This window comes from Heloderma suspectum, chromosome 1 (assembly GCF_057233095.1).
Source record: "Heloderma suspectum isolate Gila_16-S chromosome 1, 16-S_ref, whole genome shotgun sequence".
Classification (NCBI taxonomy): domain Eukaryota; kingdom Metazoa; phylum Chordata; class Lepidosauria; order Squamata; family Helodermatidae; genus Heloderma; species Heloderma suspectum.
Genome location: NC_139458.1, coordinates 143,579,323 through 143,598,954, shown reverse-complemented (window position 1 = coordinate 143,598,954; position 19,632 = coordinate 143,579,323). Strand labels below are relative to the sequence as shown.

The 19,632-nt window shown below is 45.1% G+C and overlaps 1 protein-coding gene across 1 annotated transcript in view; it reads left to right on the top strand.

Moving 5' to 3' along the window:
• The first annotated feature begins 5,030 nt into the window (after positions 1-5,030).
• Positions 5,031-19,632, top strand: part of STK36 (serine/threonine kinase 36) — a 33,372-nt gene continuing 18,770 nt past the window's right edge. The window contains exons 1-14 of the mRNA XM_084805664.1: positions 5,031-5,150; positions 5,330-5,470; positions 6,002-6,079; positions 8,071-8,201; positions 8,288-8,537; positions 10,199-10,292; positions 10,402-10,571; positions 10,674-10,870; positions 10,960-11,074; positions 11,177-11,320; positions 11,814-11,993; positions 12,699-12,796; positions 13,124-13,229; positions 14,765-14,906. Coding sequence (XP_084661790.1) covers positions 5,067-5,150; positions 5,330-5,470; positions 6,002-6,079; positions 8,071-8,201; positions 8,288-8,537; positions 10,199-10,292; positions 10,402-10,571; positions 10,674-10,870; positions 10,960-11,074; positions 11,177-11,320; positions 11,814-11,993; positions 12,699-12,796; positions 13,124-13,229; positions 14,765-14,906 — 1,930 coding nt within the window. The 5' untranslated portion in view covers positions 5,031-5,066. The remainder of the gene's footprint in view (positions 5,151-5,329; positions 5,471-6,001; positions 6,080-8,070; positions 8,202-8,287; positions 8,538-10,198; positions 10,293-10,401; positions 10,572-10,673; positions 10,871-10,959; positions 11,075-11,176; positions 11,321-11,813; positions 11,994-12,698; positions 12,797-13,123; positions 13,230-14,764; positions 14,907-19,632) is intronic.

The window sequence follows — 19,632 nt, the reverse complement described above, 5'->3', positions numbered from 1 at the left end:
GAGCATGAGGGCGAGGGCCTGTCCCCCTGCTTGAAAGGAAGGAAGGGGACTGTTTGCCTCAGGGTGACCTGCTGGACTGCCTGCATTAAATATGTGTTTTCCAATGAAGGGGGGAGGTGTTGGGAGCCAGGGAATGGCCATTACGGTTCTACAGGGCAGAGAGAGATACGGAGGGGGGAGACAGTCACACTCTGAAGGCAGAGTGTGTAACAATAGGGTGCTGACTGTTCCTAAACTGTTCCTAAACTGTTCCTAAACTGTTCCTAAACTGTTCCCCAGTTCAAATAACCTGGATGGCCCTAGCAACAGACCCCCTGGGTTGAAACTGCTGCTGCTGAATGCCAGGTCAGTGAATGGTAAAACAACTGCTATCCAGGACTTGATCCTGGATGAGCGCACTGACCTGGCTTGTATTACAGAGACCTGGCTGGACGAAGCTGGGGGTGTTAATCTCTCTCAGCTCTGCCCTCCTGGGTTCTCTGTTCAGCAGCAGGCAAGACCTGGGGGGCGGGGAGGTGGAGTGGCAGGGGTCTATCATGATTCGATCCCCCTTACCAGGTGCCCTATCCTGCAGTCTGCTGGGTTCGAGTGTGTGTATTTGAAGGTGGGTGCCCGGGACAGAATAGGGATTCTGTTGGTGTACCGTCCACCCCGCTGCTCGACAGTCTCTCTTCCTGAGCTAGCTGGGGTAGTCTCGGGTTTGGTGTTGGAGACCCCTCGGCTTGTTGTGCTGGGGGATTTCAACATCCATGTTGAGGCTGCCCTGTCGGGAGCGGCTCAGGACCTCATGTCTGCCATGACAACCATGGGTCTGTCCCAGAAGGTATCTGGCCCCGCCCATGCTGCTGGGCACACTCTGGACCTCGTTTTTTGTGCTGGATGGGGTGATAGTGATCTGAGAGTGGAGGAACTCTCTATAGTTCCGTTGTCATGGACAGATCACTGCCTGGTGGGGTTTAGACTTGCTGGCACTCGGAACCTCTGCAGGGGTGGAGGGCCAATTAAGATGGTCCGCCCCAGGAGGCTGATGGATCCGAATGGTTTCCTGATGGCTCTTGGGGATTTTCCTGTTGCCTTGGCAGGCAATTCTGTCGAAGCCCTGGCCGATCTCTGGAATGGAGAAATGACCAGGGCCGTGGACACAATCGCTCCTGAGCGTCCTCTCTCACGAAGTGGAGCTGCACCATCACCCTGGTTTTCTAGGGAGCTGGCAATGATGAAACGAGTGAGAAGACGACTGGAGCGATGTTGGCAGAAAACTCGGAGTGAATCCAATCGAACACGGGCTAGAGCCTATTTGAAGGCCTACTCTGTGGCAGTACGGGCAGCAAAGAAAATATTTTTTTCTGCCACTATTGCATCTGCAAAGAGCCATCCAGCGGAGCTGTTTCTAGTGGTTAGGGGTCTTTTACACGCTAGCCCGCAAGAGGATAATTTAAACCCCTCGACAGCCCGCTGTGAACAATTTGCTTAGCGCTTTGCGGACAAAATTGCTCGGATCCGCTCTGACTTGGACGCTATAGTTCCTACAGACCTAGAGGATGTAACTTTGGCCCCTGCTTGTCCAGTGTTGTTGGATACTTTTCAATTTGTACAGCCTGAGGATATGGACAGGATCCTTGGAGAGGTGAGAGCCACCACCTGTGTTCTAGATCCTTGCCCTTCCTGGCTCATAAAAGCAGCCAGAGGTGGACTGGCCAAGTGGGTAAGGGGAGTGGTTAATGCCTCCCTTAGGCAAGGCAGAATTCCAGCCTGCTTGAAGGAGGTGGTGGTGAGAGCTTTGTTAAAAAAGCCCTCCCTGAACCCCACTATATTGGATAATTATCAGCCAGTCTCCAATATTCCATTTCTGGGCAAGATATTGGAGCGCGTGGTGGCCTTCCAACTCCGGGATTCCTGGATTAGACAGATTATCTAGATCCATTTCAATCTGGCTTCAGACCCGGTTATGGGACAGAAACAGCTTTGGTCGCCTTGGTGGATGACCTACGCTGGGAACTAGACAGGGGGAGTGTGTCCCTGTTGGTTCTGCTGGACCTCTCAGCGGCTTTCGATACCATCGACCATTTTATTTTATTTTATTATTTTATTTTATTTATTGCATTTATATCCCGCCTTTTTTCCTCTTGCAAGGAACCCAAGGTGGCTTACATGATCCTCCTCCTCTCCCTTTCATCCTCACAGCAACAATCCTGTGAGGTAGGTTGGGCTGAGAGTCTGTGACTGGCCCAAAGTCACCCAGTGAGCTTCCATGGCTGAGTGGGGACTAGAACCCGGATCTCTGGGCTCCCAGTCCAACACTCTAGCCACTACGCCACACTGGCTCTCAGTGAATGATACCATGTGAATACTCAGTGAATGATACCAGTGATATTCATGTTACTCAGTATCAATGATACTCAGTGAATGATACCAGTGAAGGATACCATGGTATCCTTCTGGGCCACCTCGCTGGGATGGGATTTGGAGGCACTGTTTTACAGTGGCTCCATTCCTTCTTGGAGGGGCGGACCCAGAAGGTGGTGCTGGGGGACTCCTGTTCGACTCCCTGGCCACTGGCTTGTTGGGTCCCTCAGGGTTCTGTTTTGTCCCCCATGCTATTTAACATATACATGAAACCACTGGGGGAGGTTGTCCGGAGTTTTGGGGTTTGGTGTCACCAGGACGCTGATGACACCCAACTTCTCTTTTCCATCTAATTCCAAAGAAGATGTTGAGGTGCTGAACCAGTGTCTGTCAGCAGTAATGGACTGGATGAGGGCAAAGAAATTGAAGCTTAATCCAGACAAGACAGAGGTGCTCCTGGTCAGTCGAAAGGTAGATCAAGGAATAGAGCTACAGCTTGTGCTGGATGGGGTTACGCTCCCCCTGAAGACACAGGTTCGCAGCTTGGGTGTACTTCTGGATTCAGCCCTGAGCCTGGTTTCAGTGGTGGCCAGGAGTGCATTTGCACAGTTAAAGCTAGTGCGCCAGCTGCGCCCGTTCCTTGAGATGTCTGACTTGGCCATAGTGACACATGCCTTAGTTACATCCCGTTTGGATTACTGTAACGCACTCTATGTGGGGCTGCCTCAGAAGAGTGTTCGGAAACTTCAGCTGGTTCAAAGAACTGCGGCCAGACTGCTGACTGGGGCTGGTTACAGGGAGCATACAACACCCCTGCTAAAACAGCTTCACTGGCTCCCAGTCTGTTTCCAGGCACAATTCAAAGTGCTGGTTATGTCCTATAAAGCCCTATATGGCTCCGGTCCAGGTTATCTGAAAGACCGTATTCTCCCTTATGAACCTACTCGTGCCCTGAGATCTTCAGGGGAAGCCCTTCTCGCCATCCCGCCATCATCACAGGCATGCCTGGTGGGAACATGGGAGAGGGCCTTCTCGGTGGCTGCCCCAAGGCTCTGGAACTCCCTTCCCAGGGAGGTGAGAGTGGCACCCTCCTTTATATGTTTTCGCAGGCATGCAAAAACTTTTTTGTTCCGGCAGGCCTTTGGGGATAACTAGTCTGGACCTGGGAAAATGCGACGTATGGATACCATTTTTGTTGTTCTGGTTGTCTTCTAATGTTTTAATATCTTTACAATTTTAATATTGATGATTTAATTATATTTTAACTTTTATACAGTTGTATTTATATTTCTATTTATAGGTTTTAATTGTAGCAGTTTTAACGTTGTAAGGCCGCCTTGAGTCCCAGTATTGGGAAAAAGGCGGGATATAAATAAATATAATAATAATAATAATAATAGTTGTGTAAAAGTGATCTTGTGTCTCCGATCTAGTTTGGCCCTTAGACTTTTGTAGCGAAACCAGTGCTTGAATTATGGGGGGAAAGGTAGGGGAGCACGTAATGAAATAGATAAGCCCTCTCTGACTCCTTCCCCCATGGCTTCTAAAAAAAAGCTCAGGGGGCTGGCAAAAAAAAGGGCCCCCTCTCCCCTCCCCCAATAATTTCAACAGTCAACAAAACCTACAGAGTTTGATTTTGGTTACTTAGGGCGCAATCCTATGGCCACTAGTCAGCAGCTAGATGGGCATAGGATAGGTCAGTTCCCAGGAACCGACCTCTGAGCCCGTGCTCTGAGGTTGGTTCCCAGAGAACTGACCTTCACTCCCTCACGCACTGCCTTGTAGGCAGCACAGAATGGCTCCGTGCTCAGAAGAGGAGTATGGAACGGCGAAAACGGGGCATTCCTGGGGGCATGCCAGGGTGGGGAAGTCAGAAATCCGGTACAACACATCCAACATGTCGTCTGGCTGCTGCTTCCCCTGCTCTGACTTCCTGTGGCTAGACAGCCAAAATCAGCTGTCTAGCCACAAATGAAGGGCAATCCCCTCCGTGCTTCTCCTGCCTTGCATTGGGTCGCCTCTGAGTTCGGAGGCGGCCGCCTATCCCAGTAGGATTGCTCCCTCCAAGTCTAACACCAAAGAAGTGTAGTGGGAAAGCTTATGCCACAATAAACATGATAGTCTTTTAAAACTGGACTCTTCAGGTTTTAAAAACATGAATTTTCATGGCATTGGATCCTAAAATCCCATGAAGTTTCCAGAGGCAGGACAATAAACTGCCAAGAAAAAAGAGTGCCAAAACCAAAGTCAGGGAAGGAAGATATTGATGGATCTGTGGGATAGTATACCAGGATTCCAGGGAGAAGGCGGAGCCAAGGGCATGGGGAAATTACTGTGGAATATCTCTGCTGGTGTGACAGGGGAGTTGGGATCTTCATGAAGGATCTAATTAATGGAAGAGAAGTGATGATGGACCTCTTGCTCAGCAAGGGACTTGGATCTAATGAAGGAGCAAGATCTCTGTTACAGGAGCAATATAGAACCTGCATTCCTCTGTGGGTATAGCATGAGTTGTGATGGACTGGGGGTCTGAAATTTGGAGCAATTGAGGAGGACAGATGTAAGATGACTATGAGAGGGACGGTATTGTTGAAGTTTTGGTATGAATGGATGCTAGCAAGAGGAATGGGTGGGGGGCAAAACTGGTAACAACTTTGTCTCCATCTTTGTGCTTTCAGGCTGTAAGCCCCCAACTGCCCATCCCACCCCACATTCGCATCATGGAGAGGTATCATGTGTTGGAAATGATTGGAGAAGGCTCTTTTGGAAGGGTGTACAAGGGGCGTCGCAAATACAGTGCACAGGTAAGAGCAGAAGGGAAGGGTAGTGGTGGCAGCCCTCAGCAGGCAGGCTATATAAGAAGTGCATTCCTGAGCCTGCAGTGGGCTGTGTTCCACAATTAGTTTCTCAGGAGCAGAAAAATAGGTAGAGGGGAAAATACAGTATGGCATTTTTCCAGACTTTTTTTTTTTAACTTTGGCAGGTCGTGGCCTTGAAGTTTATCCCCAAAGTGGGTCGATCACAGAAAGAGCTGAAGAATTTGCAGCGAGAGATTGAAATCATGAGGGGACTCCATCACCCCAACATTGTCCAGATGCTTGACAGTTTTGAGACAGATAAAGAGGTGAGGCACTTGCTGGGAATCCATTTTAAGTGTGGGAGGTGGGAAAAAGTGTGCATTGCTGGCCATGTGGAAGGTCCCTGAGGAGGTGCAAAGGCCTGAAAGCTGCTGTATTATGCTCAACATCATGGAATGGTCTATAGTATTCCAAGTATGTCCTAGTGAGGTCCTAGGAGGGGTAGACCAGGAGTCAGCCATCTGGGGGACAGCTATCTAAATTACACACCCTGTCTGGATGCGGCTACCTGCTCATGAGACTGCATCTGGAAATTAACATGTTGAGATCTCTCAGCACAATGGCATTCTCCAAGGAATATCCCAACACACCCACCTCTTAAGAGTCTTGAGCCCTCCCTAGGTACCTTGGTCAGTCATATCATCAAAATGTGGTCATTCCTGCTGAATTCTCTTCTTTTGATGGTGGCTTTCTGTTGCCCTTAAACAATGCAGATGCTTTAGTCATAGTCTAATCTTCCTCCCTGCAAACTATGTGAATATTCTGATTAGCCTTCTGGTCTCGTTCTTGTCCTTCAGGTGGTGGTAGTGACAGATTATGCTGAAGGGGAACTCTTTCAGATCCTTGAGGATGATGGGAACTTGCCAGAGGAGCAGGTAACTGTGACCTAAAGAATGAGAGTTGGTACTTGCACAAGCAGAGGAATGACTACAGGAAGGAAAAGTAACAGGGTGTAGGGTGGTCAGATCCTGCTAGGTGATGCACTTTCCTCTGTGTACTTAGCATGAGTTGCATCTCCTGGAGAACAGGTGAGGTGCCATAAGACTGGAGACAGGCAAACGTCCCAATCTCCAAAAAGAGGTAAAAGAAGGGTCCGGGAAACTACAGACCCATCAGTCTGATTTTGAGACCAGAAAAGATACTAGAACAGATCATAAAGCAGTCAGTCTGTAAGCATCTTGATTAGGGATGGGCAGATCTGTCAGTCTCAGTCACGCTGAGATTGTCAGTTTTTTGAGATCAAGTTCCATCCAGTTTCCATATGAGCTAGCCATTTAAAAACAAAACAAAACCGTATGGAAATTCATAAACATTTTTTGTAATGTACACATTTTTATGTGCCTTTTAAAATGTACGCATTTTTCCTCCCCAAGGACTTTACCTTGTGGAAATACTCTTTTGTGCACACTTTTCTCAAATATATGCATTTTGTGTACAGTTTCTCCTGATACGCACATTTTTGTAAACATTTTCCCTGAGATGAGCTGCATTGGAAAGCCCGCAAAAATGTGGATTTCAGAACACAACTCTGTCCTGATTTGCTGAAAGGCTCAGGAGGTGCAAATTGGATAAATTCCTAAAAAACCCCTCAGTGGAGTAAATTTCTTACCCATCCCTAATCTTGATAACAGTGCAGTAATTAGTAGAAGCCAGCATAGATTGTCAAGAATAAATCTGGCCAGACCAATCTTAATTTTTTTATGATCGGGTTACTAGCTCAGTGGATTGTAGGGATGCTGTCGATATAATTTATCTTAATTTCAGCAAAGCATTTGATGAAGTTCCCCATAACATTGGTTCGCAAACTGGTTAAATGTGAGCTAGATAACAATTTTGACAGGTGGACTCATAGCTGATTGGTAAACTGTAGTTGAAGAGTGCTTATCAATGGTTTCTCATCAAATTGGATGGAGGGTTCAAGCGGGGGCTGCAGGGCTCTGACCTCGGCCCAGTACTCTTCAACATTTTTATTAATGACTTAGTTGAAGGGCTGGAGGGAATTTGCAGATTACACAAAACTAGAGGGGATAGATAACACCTCAAAAGCCAGGAATAAATTCAAAATGACCTTGATAGAATAGAAAACTGGGCTGAAACAAGCAAAATGAACTTCAACAGAGGCAAATAGAAAGTTCTGCATTGAGGCAATAAATAAATTAATAAAAATCAAATGCACTGGTATATGACGGAAGATTCTTGACAGTAGTAGATGTAAAAAGGATGTCAGAATCACAAGCAGAACATGAGTCAGCATGTTTAGCCTGGAGAAAATAAGACTGAGACATGATAACACTCTTCAAATACCTCAAGGGCTGTCATGTAGAAGAGGGCAAACATTTGTTATCTTGCTCCAGAGGATACAACTAAATGTAATGGGCATAAGTTACAGGAAGGTAGATTTTGGTTTAACATTATGAGGAACTTCTTAAGTGGTAAGAGCCTTTCAGCAATGGAACCACTTACCTAGGAGGTGGGGTGCGCTCTCCTTCGCTGAAGGTCTACACACAGATACAGGAGAGCCATCTGTTGGGGATGCTGTTGCTCTTCATGAAGCAGGGATTGGGCTAGATGGTTCTCTGAATCTGTGGTTTCAAACTGCTGCCTTGATGGCATATTCTAAAAACACATTACGGTGCACCTGGAAGGTAATCTTCTGATTAACAGAAGACCATGACTGAGCTAGCAACAGGACCATACAGGTAGAGTTGTGTGTGTTTGTGTCTCTTGGGGGAGGGGTGATGATCTCAAGTTGAGAGGCATCAGCAGAGATAATAAAAGGAATGGAATTTTTATGCTGAAGCTGAGGGGCATCCCCACAGTAGTAAATGGCCTTTGCTAAGTGTCAGGTTTGTCATTTCTCTCTCAGGTGCAAGGTATTGCCTCTCAGTTGGTCTCAGCACTCTATTACCTGCACTCCCACCGGATCCTGCACCGCGATATGAAACCCCAGAACATCCTACTGGGTAAAGGGGGTGTAATCAAGCTCTGTGATTTTGGGTAAGTACCTTACGATCTTCCCTTCTCTACTAGCTCTGGGTCTTGGTGATGAAAGATCTCAGGTGTGTTCCTTCTTTCCTGGGAAGGTTTGCCCGTGCAATGAGTATTCACACCATGGTGCTGACATCTATCAAAGGCACTCCGCTGTATATGTCCCCTGAGCTAGTGGAGGAGAAGCCCTACGACCACACAGCTGACCTCTGGTCAGTGGGATGCATTCTTTATGAGCTGTATGTGGGGACGCCACCCTTCTACACCAACAGCATCTTCCAGTTGGTCAGCCTGATCATCAAGGATCCCATCAAGTGGCCAAAAAACATGAGTCCCCACTTCAAGGTAGTTGCTTTCCATGTCTTTCCCATTCCAGCAGGGAGTTCAAGGCAGATTTATATATATTGTTTCCTTACTCTCATTTTATCTACACGACAGCTCTGTGTGATAGGTTGTCTTGGTCAGGGCCATCCAAGAAGCATTTTGATGTGAGGATTTATAAATTTGGGTCCTCCATATTTAAACCCAGCCATCTATATTTACTGCATTGGACTGTATGTACTTGTGATTTGAGTTCTTTCTGTCCTTGCAATCTTGATAGCCTTAGGGTGCAATCCTATGCATATTTAAACAGAAAAACACCCTATAACTCCCAGCATGCCCCAGCCAGCCATGTTGGCTAGGGCATGCTTGGAGCTGGAGGAATTCTTTTTTGTCTAAACTTGCATAGGATTGCAACTTTAGGGTGATTTCACACATGGCACTTAAGGTGCTTTTGAATCTCCCGTTGTTGGTGTGCATGTATGAAATTCAGAAATGTAGTTTCAAATGAACTTGTGTCAGGTTTTTAATGTGAGGGTCATGTGGGAGGGTATATTTACAATCCAGTTTCAATTTTCCTGCATTTTTGTGTCATCCGTGAACAGATGCATTCTATCTGAAGCACATTTTTTTCTATAGAGTTATACACATTTGAGAATGGCCTTTTCCCTACTTTTACCTCCCTTTATGGAGGTGTTTCTTTCATCACTACAAACAGAACAAATGAAAATCCCTTGCCCCATTTCCATTCTACAGCCCTGGTGAAATTGACACTGTCCAGAGAAAGTCCCATCAGTTTCGTTGACACAGGGATTTTGTCAAAAATGTGGCAGCCACGGCACATCACTGGTCATTTGCATTTGGCTTGGTGGATCACAAGTTTTCAGGCCTGTTTTACATTTGAGGAGGGGAATGCTGCACTGTCCTAATTACTAGCATCTAGTTTCTCTTTCTTTCCCTTGAGGCCCTTCAGTCTCTCAAATGCTCAGGTACACTCAGATAGCTCTTCTGCATTCCCTTTGCCTCCAACCTCTGCGTCTTAGCATCTTCAATCCTGTTTGCCCATCTGTCTATGTTAACAGCATTTTCTAACCCGTCAGCCTCCTTATCACTTCTTGCCTTGCCCCTCTCCTAATCTTCCTGTGATCTTACGGCTTGGATCTCTCAGCAGTCACCATCACTGTGGGTTTGGTGCCACCGAACAATAAACCAAAAGTTCTTCCTACCATTCCAGCAACTCCCAAGCTGCTGCTACGTCAGTAGTTCCAAATATATGGATCCATTTCTTCTTTCCAGTCCTAATCCTGCCCAAATTCAAGTGTGGATTAGAATGGGAAAAGAGTATACTTGCTAAGTCATGTGCTTTGAATCAAAAACATGTTATAGTAGTATCTTTGGGGCTATCAGGTTTCTTAAAGCACAATATAGAGTCATGGTTTCAAGTTTCCACCCCCGCCCCCTGCGATTTTGAGAGTTTAAAAATAGAAACAAAAGATAACATTCTCAGGATTCTAGCATTCAGGACAATTCACTTTATGTATGGCTGGATTAAAGAGACTCTTCCAGCAGTAGCCATGGAATTGCATTGGCTGTGAGGCTCTTCTAGTTAAATTAGTAGACAGGATTATGGGAAAACTGTGAGTTGAGTGTGGATGTGCAGGTGATCGTGTTTCATTACTGCATAGAGCTTCTTGCAAGGCCTGCTGATGAAGGACCCTCGTCAGCGCTTGTCTTGGCCAGAGTTGCTCTATCACCCCTTCATTGCTGGGCAAGTCACTGGTAAGTAATGGCTCCCAATCTTTCTCTCATTTCCCCAGCATCTGGCTTTTTCACCTTGCAGAGCCCAGTCCAAGTAAGCATATATACTGACCCCTTGCATCTCTTGCAGTGATCGATGACACAGCAGATCAGGGCATTGCCAACCCTTTCACCAGCAAACTGCCCCCTGAATTGCAGGCTCTGAAAGAGCAGCAGACACACTCATTGGCCCCTCACAGTGGTCAGTCAAAGATCCTGAGGAAGGCACGGCAGAAGATGGCCCAGGAAGCTCAGAGAAAGGTAAGGGGCATGTAGCATCATCGCTGGCAAGGTCCCTTGTGGGATAGTGGGACTCTGTCCATGACATTCCTACCTGATCACATGCTATTTGGCCTTTTACAGGAGATGGGGAAATCCAAAGCTTTGCTTAATGGAGAAACCACCAAAGGAGGCCAGGGCTACCCACACAAAGCCCGCCTTCCTCAGACAGATCCCAGAGAAGAGAATCTTGCAGCTCCCTGCACTGGAGAACAGAGGCACCCTGCTCTGGGAGAAAAAGGAATAGAGTGGGAGCAAAAAGAGCCATCCCCCACACCTCGGTAAGGATAAAGAGCTGGCACTGAGGGTGGATTCAACTTCCTGCTACGTAGCCTGGCTTCAGCCTCTCATCTCTCTTCTTCATGGACAGAGAGAACCGGATTACACAGGATTATGAGCGGGAGTTCCCAGAGGTGAGGCCAGAGAGTGGCAGAGCAGAGGCACGAGGCAGACGTAGCATCAACACTGTAGATCTGGAGATTGAGGTAAGCATATGGCCAGACACCACAAGCCTTTGCATTGTAGGAAGAGGTTCTTCCTTGGCTCCAGAACATTATGGTCTTCATTATCTCACTCTTGCTCCTCAGGAGTTGGATAGTGATGAAGAGTGGCAACACCTGATAGATGCCACAGATCCTGCACATGTGCAGCTGAGTGCCCCAATGAGTCTCCTGGGAGACCCTGCCTTTGTGCAACGCATCCACACCCGACTCAAGGATTCTGGTCAGCAGGTGAGTTGTAGGGACGAGCTGAGAACACACACTGGGTATGTGCTGTAGGCTAGTCCTTGAGAAGCTGAGCTAGAAATCCTACAGCGAAGGGGGATGGTGGAAACACCCTTCAACTGCTAGGCTCCTTCGGCAGTTTTGGCCATTTAGATAGTACCTGTAGGCACCAGGTGAGCTACGGATAGAGACTGGTGGACAAGCTTATGAGCTGACACAGTGTAAAGGTGTTGTAGGTACCTTTGTTGTAGTGGGAAGCCTAGAAAGGAAGCTAGGGCATGCCATTGACTCTTTTGTTGGGAAAACAGGAAGCAGAGCAGGGATGGCAAGTCTGAGTTGAGAACTGAGTGATTGTGGAATTACTGGGATGTATGATTAGAGTTATTAGAGTGCTTTAAGGGTTGATGTAGTGATGTGTGGGGAATGCTGGTGTCTCTGGCATGACACTTGGCCTGTATTGAGAATAGTTTGTGCACATTGATCCCTCCTCCTTGTACAGGTCCTGGAGGGAATGCTCGAGGGAGCATCCCATCTTCGTCCTGCCCTCCATATCATTGGCAACTTGTTAGGTACTCGCTGTGACTCAGAGCTGCTATTCACCTTCTGCAGTGACATAGACCTACCCCAGTTCCTGGTGCAGCTAGTGGGAAACATCCTGGACAGCTTCAATATCAAGCAGGTAGGGAAGAGGTACTAAGAGGTTAGCTTTTATTCTGAAGAGTCAGAACATTGGGGTGGATGGGAGGTAGCTCTTTTTGTGTGTGTATCTACATATATACATTTATGGGACTATAATCCAAACTGAGCATATTTTGAATGTGTTTGTTCAGAAGAAGAACATGTTCACTATGTGTATAATGTACTTAACATGCACAATGTTGACTGCACCATTAGGATGTTTGCCAGAGTCAGGCAAGAACTACAGGGAGCTAGGAAGAGGAGGTATGGGTGATGGGTAGGGATTTGGATCTAAGAGGTTGGATAAATAATCTCACTGCCTGACCACTGGAGGCCTCCATGGTATCTGAGCATTTCTTAGATGGTTCCTGCACATTTTAAAATTGTGTTTAAAATTAAATGTAAGGTTTTAGGAAGCCAAATCTTTGTCTGACTCAAGCTTTAGCGCTGCATACAGCTTTACATTGTCGTGCAAAGTAGCCTTGGCTGTACAGATTTTTGCGGATTATATGCATCTGGACAGAGTCTGAAATTTGGTGCAGAATTCAGCCTGGTTCTCTCAGACCTTGGTTAGTTTTCCTCCTCTTTCCATGACAGACGATCCCAAAAGAGATACATTCTTCTTGATCACTGTTTCATTCTAAGGGATTGCCAGCCAATTGGAATATAGTCCCCAAGAACACACACCTCTCTGTCTGTCCCGCAGCAACCTTGGCACATCACACTGCTGACAGACTTAATTGCTGTGATGTCGGCCTTCTTTGCCAGTGATTTCAGCCAAGAGCAGGGAGGAAAGAAGCAAAGGTAAGGAACTTGCAAGGTAGGTAGGCTATGAAGGGAAATTATGCTAGTGTGTCATATTTCCAGGACTGTGGTGGGCAGGCAAAACTCAGGCACAGGGTGAATGGACATGGCTAAGACACTGTCTGGAAGCGGTTTCATTCTCCTGCTTAAGCCTTGTGCTGTCAGTTAATTTGAGAACTGGGCATGGCAAATAATGCCTCTAAGTAGATGCCTGCCTTTATACAGGGGCTGAACTGGTCAGAAGATGGGGGAATCTGAGGGTCTATTCTGAGCTGTGTTTCAAGGCTAAGCTGCTATGTCTAATCCATAACACAGATGCTTCTCTAGTTTGCAGACATTCCACAGCTCTGCCAGTCGCTTCCTAGTCTTGCTGCCCGCCTTGCTGGCTCAACCCACAGACCGAGAGAACAGACTGCAAGAACAAAGCCTCATGGTAAGGGTCCATTTGTGATTACCTGTTTTCTGATCTACCCAGTGAAATCCTGCCCCAGGCACTCTCCCTCACCCCATTCTGTGAATTTCACCATTCATTGCTCTGTTTCACATGCATGTACAAGTGATGCCTGCACACCCATCCCTCCAAGTCTCCCTTCTGCTAAGGGTTGGGGCTTCAAGCCAACAAGGCTGTCCACACTCCTTATCCCTCAATGACCTGATTCACGTGTAACAACAACCCAGTGTATGGGTTGAGTATGGATTGACATTGAATTGTGGGTTGTCATTACATTTTACATTACAAACCTTGCATTATGGTATCACTATGGTTTATTAACTATGAACAACCCAGGAAGAGAAGCTATGGTTTGTTGTTGATTGTGAACTCTTTTTGTTGTTAACAACCCATAATTAAACCATAGTGCAGGGTTTGCATGTAATGACAACCCATGATTCAGTAACAACCCATACTCAACCTATACTCTGAGTTGTTATATGCAAACCAGGTCATTGTGGCTAAATAGTAGCACTCAGTAGGGCATCACATCTTCCTTTTAGGTAAAGGAAGTTGGACTATAAATTAGGTAAGAACATAAGAAGAGCCCTGCTGGAGGAGGAGGAGGAAGCCCACCAGTAAGGCAAGAAGGCATTGGCCTTTTCCCACCATTGTTTCCCAGCTATTGGTATACAGTGCCATACTCTCTTTGGATCTGGAGGTTCCAAATAACCGTCATGACTAACAGCCATTGATAATCCTTTCTGTCCTCAGTGAATTTGTCCAATCTCCTTTTAAGCCCATCTAAGCCAATGGCCATCACCACATCTTGTAGCAGCACATTTCGTGTTGTATGGAAAAAGTGCTTTCTCCCATCTGTCCTGCATCTATTCTCCAATTAGTTTATCTTACAATGATTCCAAGTTTGCTTTTTTGTATGTTGCTCCCTGGAAGAACCTCCATCAGGCCTTTTTGGACAATTGGAACAGAACAGAGAATAGATATGACAGGGAAAAATTATAATTGCCCGAGGTCTAAATCTATGCTAAGAATGCTATTTTTCTTACTCTTGAGCAGAGGAGGGCCTACAAAGATAAGAAGCAGTTGTGGGGAGGACTTGGAGCCTTTATATCTCTTTGTGAAATTGATTTTCCAGCCCTAGCTTATCCTCATATTCCCTTTCTCTGTCTTCTGTAATTTCCCAGCATTTGTTTTCAAAGGGTGGCTATCAGAGCTGGGCACAGCAGTTGAGCCCAGAGGTAAAATCACTCCCTTAATCCTACTCATTGTTTCCTTGTTAATCTATATCCAAGGATCAAATTGTCACACATGCCTCACCTTTCTGCTACGATGTACTAATCTCTCAGGATCTGTTTGTTTGCACAAACTTCTAGGCCCATTAAAATTATTCTTATTTCAGCAGCACAACTTCAATGTGTCAGTATTCTGCTCCCCAGTGCGCGCGCGCACACACACACACACTTCTAATCCTGCTCCATCCACATTCTAACAGCAGCCCTTGTCTTCTACCCTTACAGTGCTTTACATGCTTGTGTGAGAGCATGGATAGTGCCTGTCCCTCCATCTCCATCCCCTTCTACACCAGCTTGCTTGAGGATTATCACCCGCTGCTGGATGCACTCTGCCATGGTGCCAGCTGTGAGCAGCCAGCTCAGGAAGGTAATAAATGCTGTGGAGAAAGTACCCGTCTTCCTGAATGTTTGGGGTGGTGCAAAATGGTCCCCAAAGTGCACTCCCCAAAACTGTTCTCATTTTTGTTTGTAGTTGTTTGCAGCCGTTCTGTTCCCCTTCATTTTACCACCTTATTTTTAAATTATTCTTTATGTGATTCCAGCCAATCAGGGATCACACAGGGATCACTATGCCACATAGGCGATCATATTTAGTTACATGGAAACACCACTGAGGGCAGTTGAAGTTGTATTGCCCTCACTAAGGGGGACAGAAAAAGTTTGTCCCCGTTGGTAAGGCAACTGGGCCCGTGCTCTACCTTGCCATACAGTGAACTACAGTGAAGCTGTTATAGTGTAGCATGACTAGGCTGTGGGTTTCAGCTCAGTACCTTAGTGCTCCCTGTCTTGCTGTGCTGTAGTGATTTCATTGCAGAGCAGCAGAGCAAGACAGAGAGCATCAGCCTGGTTGCTTTGGCAATAGTTTCTCTCCCCCCCATCCTCCTGGAAAAATCATGAAAAGGGAGACGCTTTGGGAAGGGTTGCGAAAATGTTCCTGAAAATCAGCCCTCCATTTCAGCTTGGCTCTAATTCTGATCTTTCCTCCTTGCTATTTTAGCCATGGTTCTTCAGTTCTGCCAATGCTTCTCAATTCCAGTTCTCACCACTCCCATTTAAGAGGCTTTCTCCTGCTCTACTGATGCCCTTCAATCTTGTTATATTTTCCTTTTCCCTGATGCCATTCCTTGATACTGTCTTTCAGTTAAATTCAAGAGGCTTTGAATGTTAGTGGTAAGTGTGAGCAAATTTACCCTTTAGGTGGGGAGGTCCCTTGGGCCTTGCACAGGCCAGCCTGCTCTTGCCTCACCACCTGCATATGGCTTTGCAGCATGACAAGGGTTTCTTTCCTACCCTCTCCCTGCCATTTAGTTCTGGCTTCTATATGTTAGTGTTTTATTGGATGTCTCCTAGTTTTTGAAAAATTGAACCAATCTCTTCTTTTTACTATTTCAGATATGGTTCTTTATCTTAGAATCACTCTGTTCCTTCTCTCCTGCCTCAACCACATTCTCTGATACTTCCCCCCATTACTAAATTATCCATTTTAATTTACAATATTTTTGTAAGTAAGACAAAGGTACAACAGTTCCAGTTAAATATGAATAAAAAACCAAAATAAATGGCACTTTAATGTTTTTGGACAACTGTAGCCATTATTCTTAAGGTATTAGAGTATGAACAGTTAATAAGATGAATGTTTCTTCTCAGTTATGATGAATGTAATGATTGTTTGCATGCTCTAGGTATATAACAAGTGGAAACTCTTTATAGGGGCACACCTTGGGTCCATTTGGATGATGTGCCAGTGGAGGGCAATGAGACAGAAGGGTTTTTGTATCTGTTTATGGGCTCCGGGTGCAAGCAGAACCTTGATAGTGGAAAAACTGCTCGGGAACCTGATTTGATAACTGTAGCATTAGTTGGAGAAGAGCTGATTTCAGGCTTTCTGGCACTGAATTTTCTTTATCTGAAACATTTATCTCCTTTTTATTAGAATTGTTTCCTTCTTTAGTTGATTAGTAACAGATGTTCAGAGTTGTCCAAAGTTTCAGCTGAAGTGTTTGCATTTACAGAAGCTCCTTTTTTGCTGAGCATCTGCAGAATTCACAGATTGCATGCCTGAATTTTTGTTCTCTGCATCCAGGCACATAAGGTCTCAGAGCTTTTAGAAAGCTTTAGAAAGAGTTTCACTATCATTTAATGGTGTCTGTTTTGACTGGCTGTTTGTATTGCCAGGAAGAGGCTTGGTCCTACTTAACATTACGTTTTGTGAACAGGCACTGAATTACTTCTTTGGATAATTCTGTTTTCTGGAATGCTGTTGCAGCACTAGCATGCCTGTCCAGCTTACCAACTTCCTTTACAAATGTAAAAGCTATTTTTTCATGCTTTTGTAGGCATCGCTTGCATGATCGGGTGTTTCATTTCATTTCAATTATTTGTTAGGTAACCAAGTACAGGTTATAACCAAAGAGACCAGCAACAGCCACCTATCAATACAAAATGGGGTTTAACAATAAAAATCCTATCACCAAGTTAAAATTCAATGTGCAGAATACAAATACTCAGTGCCTTACAAGAATATGTGATGGCAGAGACTACTTTCCTTAAGCAAAACATTTGTCCTCTTGGGCTATTCTGAGCTGGGCTGCTTTTACCGCAAATCTAGCTGTGTTAAGCATAACAAACTTGGATGTACTTGACAACAAATATATAATTTTATCCATATCATTGAGGTTAGCTGCAGGTGCTAAACATCTCATTAAATATATAAAATTCCAAGAGATAAATAACTTGCAATGTAACACGTGGTATATTGTATCCTCAACCATGTGACTACCACAAATACAGAAATGGTCCCTGGGGATGTTCTTATATTTCCCTTTCCTAAAACTAGTTTTCTTTGTCTGGAAACGCAAGGCTATAAAGGCCTTGTGAAGAAAGGGGGATGTGATCTCAGACAGATATTTTTCTTCCCCGTGGTATGTTTTTAGGGAAGGGTAACAAGAGGAAAGTCTCAATACCCTAATTGCTTTAACATCCAACCTAGCATAATATTCCTGCATCTGTTCTTTAATAGATTTGTGGCTATTCACTAGATTCTACCACTTTAGGGTCAAGCCCAAAGTTCTTCAAACTTGCTTCTGTTGTTGTTGTTGTTCAGTCGTTCAGTCGTGTCCGACTCTTCGTGACCCCATGGACCATAGCACGCCAGGCCCTCCTGTCCTGCGCTCTCTCCCGGAGCGTGCTCAAGTTCATATTCATTGCATCCGTGATGCTATCTAGCCATCTAATCCTCTGCCGTCCCCTTCTCCTTTTGCCTTCAGTCTTGCAAACTTGCTTCACATCCTATTAACCAATTATTTTTAATGGTGGAGCTTCTCTGCTCTGCTACACAATGAGTTATTAGTTCATTAGCCAAGCATGTCCTTTTGAGGAAGTAGAAGAACACAGTATGCCAAATAGAGTATATTATTGGTATTACTCTGACTTCTGCCCATATATAACCAGCAGGTGTACCTGGTGGGAAAGCCAGTAATGTTCTTAAGAATTTATTCTGTAAAGGCTAACAAACATCTCTCAGAGGAACCCTGTATATAATATGTGGGATGACCTTTGCAAGAAAAACTCTAACAGCCGGAACAACTAAATTACCTCTCTTGGCTTTAGCAAGTTTTAGTACCGTCTGCATAGATTTTTGAGCCTTCAGATTAGTAGCTGACACTTGGCCAATCCAGGATCCATTCTGAGAGAAATGGACTCCCAAATAATTAAATTGATAAGTCTGTTCTAGCTGATGCTCATTCAGTATCCATTTATGTTTATGGGAGCTGGTACCAAAACCCATAACTTCAGTCTTTGAATAATTTACATATAGTTGTTCATACATCCCCCCAAAATTTCAGCAGTCTTCTCATGCCTTTTAAATTATGAGATAAAAGAACCATGTCCTCAGCATATAATTATATATTCAATTTCCGAACCCCAACAGACACAGGGACATTTGAGTCACTGGCTAGCTGTGCAATTATATCATTTATATAAATGTTAAACAAAAATGGAGCCAGCAGGTATCCTTGCCTTACACCTTTTGTTGTGTTAATCTCCTTTGGTAGTTGTCCTTCTTTATCAGCTCTTACTTGAATTACTGTATCAGAATATAAGTTCTCGATCAAAATCAAAAGGTGTCTATTCATCCCAAGCCCCCATAATTTATGCCATAGCCTCTCTGTATTCTATTGAAGGCTGAGGTCAAATCGACAGAAGCGGCATAGAAATGCTTCTTTGGAGGACATGCATATTTCTCTCTCAGGTGATTTAATACAAAACACTGATCTATGGTTGATCTACCATGATGGAAGCCTGCTTGTTTCTCTCCAATGATGTTAATTTGATCTGCCCAAGCCTCCACTTTAGCAAGCAGATACCATGTATATAATTTGGAGGATACATCCAAGAGGCTAATGGGGCGATAGCTGGCTGATGAGGCCTGCTCTTGAAAATCGGGACAATGATACTTTGATTCCAACCCGCTGGGGAATAAATCAAGTACTTTATTGAGTACTTACAGCGCACAGGCATACCCAATGGTTGGATCAGACAGCTTCTCTGAACACAGAGCCAAGGACTACAATGGGTTTTATACCATACATGTTAGCAGTGAGGCAGCATGACAGCAGCAAGCGTTAATTAGCATTCATCTGCAACTTTCTCAGCATAGACTAACAGTTCTTGTTCAGAAGGAAAACAATCAGAACTTTCCCAGCACAGACACCTGCAAACATAGCATAAACAGAGCCTCACTTCTCAGGCACATTCTAGGCTCTGATAAGATAAACTGTAGCTCATTAGCATGGAATGTGCTGAGGCGGCGATATCGACCTTTGACTCATCTCACAAGCTCAGAGGCCCACTATCAAGGAAATTGCACTTAATAATGAACCAAAGAAAGCATTATGAATCTCTAGGCCCCTCTAAAGCTACAGGTGACTTGGTTCTGGGCCTGGGGCCATTACAGGGGGGTTTCACATCATGGTACAGCATATCTTGTAAAGCTCTTCAGCGTTCAAAAGCTGTCACTAGAGTTTGTATTGGAAGTGTTATATGGAATATATTTTGCTAATTCTCAACTGTCATTATAAATGCTGATTTTG